The 5,611-nt window shown below is 36.8% G+C and overlaps 1 protein-coding gene across 1 annotated transcript in view; it reads right to left on the bottom strand.

Annotated features, from left to right (window-relative positions):
* TOP2B (topoisomerase (DNA) II beta 180kDa) overlaps positions 1-5,611 on the bottom strand; it is a 66,642-nt gene that overhangs the window by 3,500 nt on the left and 57,531 nt on the right. Inside the window, exons 30-33 of the mRNA XM_009324185.1 lie at positions 4,516-4,674; positions 3,496-3,703; positions 2,905-2,984; positions 2,477-2,587 (exon numbers count right to left, since the gene is read on the bottom strand). Coding sequence (XP_009322460.1) covers positions 2,477-2,587; positions 2,905-2,984; positions 3,496-3,703; positions 4,516-4,674 — 558 coding nt within the window. The remainder of the gene's footprint in view (positions 1-2,476; positions 2,588-2,904; positions 2,985-3,495; positions 3,704-4,515; positions 4,675-5,611) is intronic.

Genomic DNA, 5,611 nt, shown 5'->3' with positions numbered 1-5,611 from the left:
TACATACCTAACGCCTGCACAAGTAGGAAGGATCTCTGACAGCAACTAGACCGCAATCAGCTCAACCAAGCTCTCCACTAGGTATCACGACATGAAACGGAAGTCTGCAGTAGGGTCAATGTGCACAGGCTCTCAAGAAGCCCAAGTTTTTGGTAGAAAGTTCAGGAATGGTATCAGTCTTACAGCTGATGCGAAGAAGGGTATGTCTCACTGCTAGAATCTCAACAGTCAGCTGGGCTTTTCAAGGTGAGCAGCTGCCTATAATCGAAGAGTGAGACTGCTTTTCAGATTTCCCTTAGGCTTATTATAAAGCACTAGAACCACAGACCTCTCAAATAGTGCATGGAAAGCAAGTTCAGCAGTCTCTTGATCCTCTAGTGAACACCAGAGGTCAACAGATTTCATCTCAAATTGATTGAAGTCTGAAAAGAAGCTGAACTCATACCTATTCTTTTATTTGTTCTCACTGAGAAGGGAATGTGGCTGTACAGATAGTAAGGCACAACAAATGGTTCTTCAGTTTCAGCTTTCTATCCTTACAAATTCAAGCTCTAAAGTTACAGAAAATCAAACAACTCTGGAACAATTGTTTCAGCTACACAATAGGCATTCCCAGTGTGAGGATAAGTGCATGGAATATTACAATACCAGAAAATGGGTTTTGAAGGGGCTGCTGATACAGGGCATGAAGATTAGAATCAAGGAGACTACTATCAGGATACCAGATGACCAATGAACTAAGCATGTTAGGTCATCACTGCACTGTCAAACTGTGATCATGAAACTGTGGTCATGTCTAATCTGGGCAAAGGAGAAGAGATGAAAACTGGTGAAAGCAATCTGTCATGTTGTCATGCACTGAGAGGGAAACTGTGTCCCTAAGGCTACTCTGAAGGCAAAAATTCAACTTTTGCTTGAAAGAGAGCCTGTTTATACCTATTTTGTGAGCGTAAAGTTTAATTAGAAAGTCGGAAACAGATCACAGCTGTATTTTCAGGTTTCAAGTTAGGTAATGACAACTCTTCACATCCAGGCCTTCAAAAAACAGAGATGGAGGCAGAGATTGAATGTTAAATTGCATCCATGCCTAGCTACTGCATACACAGTTCTCTCTTGTATTTACTGCAGTACAGAAGTTTAATATAAAAGACTATTGTATTAGAGATCAGCTATTTCTGTAAACAATCTTCATTTATTCTTTAGAACTTTACTAGCTGAAAGTGTTTGAGAAGCATTCAGATATTCGCTGATTCAAACAGTTTACAAATTAGATTAGACACAATGCAGCAAGAAAGAGATTAGAAATAGGGAAGCAATGGGGGAGAGGATGAAAAGATGCTGCAATTCACTGGTACCTAATATATAACACAAGATTTTATTTTTTTTTCTCATTTTTAAGAGAGTAAGTTAACTATTGTAACTGGCTGCTTTCTTGCAGATTTCCTTGAGATCTTTTTTTGGGAAGAATCAATACATTAGGTTCAGCTGCAAGTTGGTCAAAAGAAGTTGTAAAAAACAAAGGCCACAGCATCACAGGAAAAAAAATGCTTTTGGAGGACGGAAAATTGATCAGCAAGAAAAAAGAAAGTTATCTGAAAGACATACAGGAAGAAATGCAAAGATCTGAAAGCAACAAAATCCCCAGTCTATCATGTCTTAAGAACTGTATTTTATAACCCATTTAAACTATCATTAGATAAGAAAAAACATAATTTTCATGATTAATTATAGCAAGTGTCTAGCATAATCTTTAAAACACATTTAGAAGCAAGAGCAAGTCTTTCTCTTAAAAGTAGCACTAACAAGCGAAAAACCAGTATTTCCCAAGGTAGACAGAGCAAAAAACCTTATTCCTACAAATACCCAAGCACAACCACAAAAACAAATCCAAATAATAAACACACTTTTCTTGGAATTGTCCTTAATTCCACAATGTAAGATCCTGCAAGATGGCAGTCCTAAAGGCCTGACTAATAATTGAAAGAATTTATAACTCCTAAGTTTGAGGAGAGCCTTTCATCCTCCATTTCAAGAAGAAAAACAACTGTGCCAAGTGGAACTTATTGTGATAGCCTACTTAGGACATAAATATTTCTTGGGTATTCCTCCTTTGCACTTGCTCTCCTTCCTTTTAAAGTAAATAAGTTAGATCCATTATAGAAGACTATCTTCAACCCCAAGGTCATCATGTTTCACTTATTCCCTGAGGGTAAAAACCTCCCATTAATTAAACTAATCAAAGGCTGAACATCAACTCCAAACGTGGAAAGTATTAAGTTTTGACACTACAGTAGCAGTGGGAAGAAAGAAATTAATGTCATTAAGGAGCTGGAAGAAGTTCACCCTATGTGGAATTTCACCAAGTTCAAAATCAACGAATGCAGTTCCCACTTTGAAGATATGGAGAGACAATGCAAAGGTGGAGGAGGCGAGTTTTAAATAAATGGATTGGCTTACAGGACAATCCTATACGTACCCTTTTTAGCCGCTACTGTTTTACTTGGAATTTTCTCTGTTTGTTTTGGGGCAAAAGATGATGAAAAAACAGGAGCAGAATCCTCTTCATCACTGTCCAATTTTGTTGCATCTACAATCACAGAGTATGTTTTGAATAAGATTCATTCACTGCATATTTTAAATCATCAATATTAATTACAGTCAAAATTAATCTCAAAAAAGTGCTTCTGATACTACAGCTAGGCTATGGATGTACTGTGACTTTCTTATCTATGATACAAGCTTTGTTCCTCTAAGGATCAGAATCTCCTTCCCCTTTCCTCTTTATGAATCTGGACATCTTTATTCTATTACTACTGTGTGAAGTTTGTGTATACCACATAAACTTCCTAATATATTCCATAACAGTAGCTATAAGATTAAATAGATCAGTGAAAACAAGCTCACCATCATCTGTCTTCTGAGAGTAAGATGGAAAAGAGAAGATGTTCCCAAAATCTTGATTTTTCTTGTCTTGAGACGTTTTCCTACTTCCAAACAGGAAAAAGAAATTATATGAGTTGCATTAACTACATACTGAAGTATGTAGATGTTATAATATCCATGAGATTAAATTCCTGTTTTAGCACTACAAAGCATTTCTAGCATTTTTGTATATGCTTGCAACAGTCAATGCCCTAAAAATCACCATTCAGTCATAAACTTCAGGCATTTAATATTAACAGAACTACATTTTTTTCAACAGTTCTGTATACCAGACTGGCACAAGATGGAAAATGGAGAATCTTACAAAATGCAGTTTAACAGATGGTATTACTGACAGTGTACCATAATTTGGTAAGTCATGTTTACCTCTGTACAGGTCAATTGCAAGGCTGAGATAACATACGCTTTAATTCCTCTCCAGAAATGTATAAATTTTATTTTACATGTTACATGTAGAGTAGTAACAGGTTTGATGTTTCTCAGTTTTGTTCAGAGACTTCTGCATTCAAAAAAATTATTAGTAAAGAAATACTGCTGAGTTACAGTACTTACTCTGGAGATGGCTTTGATTTGGCTGGAGAGAAGTCATATTCATCTTTTTCTAAACTGTCCGAGGGAACAAACTCATCCTCTCTGTCATTTGTAACTGGAGAGGCTTTTACTTTGAGCTCATCCAAATCATTATTATTGTTGGCATCATCATCATCATCGGCATCATCTTCTTCTTCTGAGAAGTCAAAAGTATACTTGGGCCTCTCAGCTAAAAAAAATCACATATATACACATTTCAATACATAAATAAATTAAAGTGGAAGTCACTAAACAATCCCTGCCTCAGAGTATACAAGACAAAAGACCGGGGGAAAAGAAACTTGTTTGAGCCTGGAAGAATAAAGGGACATAACTTAAAGTGTTACCAAACTTCTAACACCACTTGTGTCTTTGCTCAGATACCTTCAGCTAACGGCATTATAAAGACATCACTGTGTAACTACTTTTAAGGAATGATAATCCTTCACTTACAGCTGAGGCTTTCTTGAATCTATCATTTGAACATTCTTCCTAATCAAGTGCTTGAAAAAATGAATCAACAATTTTCCAGAAAAATCTGTGTCTTTTTCTTAAACTATCAAATATTTATATATTTTCCAAACTTTCAGTCTCCAGTATTTTTGCTTTTCATGGACCGGTCAGAATTCTTCTGATACATTTTTACTAACCATTTGGGCTTTTGGGCCTTATTTGACAGTATAATTGCATTAATTTTTTTTGTTTGTAATGGTATTATCTTGTCTATTTCTTGTATAATTCACTACTTTCATGAGTAAATTCTATTCTATTGTGTAGAATAAGGGAAAAGATTTCTGGACCAAGTTACAAAACCTTTCATATCAACTCCTAAGTTCCTGGTCTTGACATTAAGAGTTTTTTCACTAAACACACAGTGAAGAAAATGTAATGCAAGCTATCTGTAGGAGATAAAGTCCTAAAGGAAGGCTATGATCAAAGGAAAATGTAGGTTTGTAGTTTAAACTTTCAGTCACAATGCGCAATTCACAAAAGCTTGGGTACCTGCAGCTCTCCTAAGCAGAGAGTCTCTTGGAATAATCACAGGCTCATTCTCTTCTAAATCACTTTCAGACTTGGATTCATCATCTGACCATGGGTTTCGTTTCTTCACTTTTTTTGCACTGGACTTTGTAGATGATGGTGTTCTTCTTACCCTAGTACCTGCCACAAGTTAAAGCATTTACTACAGTCAGGGTAAAAAATATTTTCAGCTTTTCTAATCAGTTATGATGCATAAATTTAGCATAAATTTTTATCTTAAAAAGTTCTCTTTTACATGTTGTAAATTTTCTTCTCCTTCCTGAAGAAAAATTTAACTTGATGAAATGATTTCACACAGAACCTGACCTGCTGCTGCCAAACAAATTTGTTTTATGACTGAAAAACATAAAAGTCTCTAATTTGAAATTTTGGCTCCTCTGCAGTCAAACTTCCATTTTTTTAAAGGTTGCTGGGGTTTTACAGGAAAAGAACAAGCAGTTTTCCATTATTCAGGGAACATGATCAGGAACAGTTATTGGAAAAATCCAATTAACATGGGAAGCAGAGGGTACCCTATTGGGGGGTAACAATGCAGTCAGTCAATTGCAGGGCAAGCTCAGGTCAAGCTGGGCTAACTGGCTCTGGCTTAACACTGGCTAGAGTAGATTTGAGCTGCAGGTAGACAACTCAGTCATAACTGTACCCAGTTAATCTATTCAGGTTGGATAATCCCCTGAATAATTAAAAACAGATCTTATCTCAGAAGTATTTGTGTAACCACTTTTTTTTTTATTTTTCAAAAACCCTCATACTTAAACCTTCTCTTCTGTCTTTAGCTTTCTTTTTTGTTGCTGCCCTGTATTGGGTTTGCGTGGCAAGGTTTTGGTAGCGGTGGGGCTACCTGGGTGGCTTCTGTGAGAAGCTGCTAGAAGCTTCCCCTATGTCTGATAGAGCCAATGCCAGCCGGCTCCATGAGGGACCCACCACTGGCCAAGGCCAAGCCCGTCAGCGACGGTGGTAGCACCTCTGTGATAACATATTTAAGAAGAGGGAAAAGTTGCTGCGCAACAGCAACTGCAGCCAGAGAGAGGAGTGAGAATATGTGAGAGAAACAACT

This window comes from Pygoscelis adeliae, unplaced genomic scaffold, assembly GCF_000699105.1.
Source record: "Pygoscelis adeliae isolate BGI_AS28 unplaced genomic scaffold, ASM69910v1 Scaffold25, whole genome shotgun sequence".
NCBI lineage: Eukaryota > Metazoa > Chordata > Aves > Sphenisciformes > Spheniscidae > Pygoscelis > Pygoscelis adeliae.
This window is presented reverse-complemented; position numbering and strand designations above follow the sequence as displayed.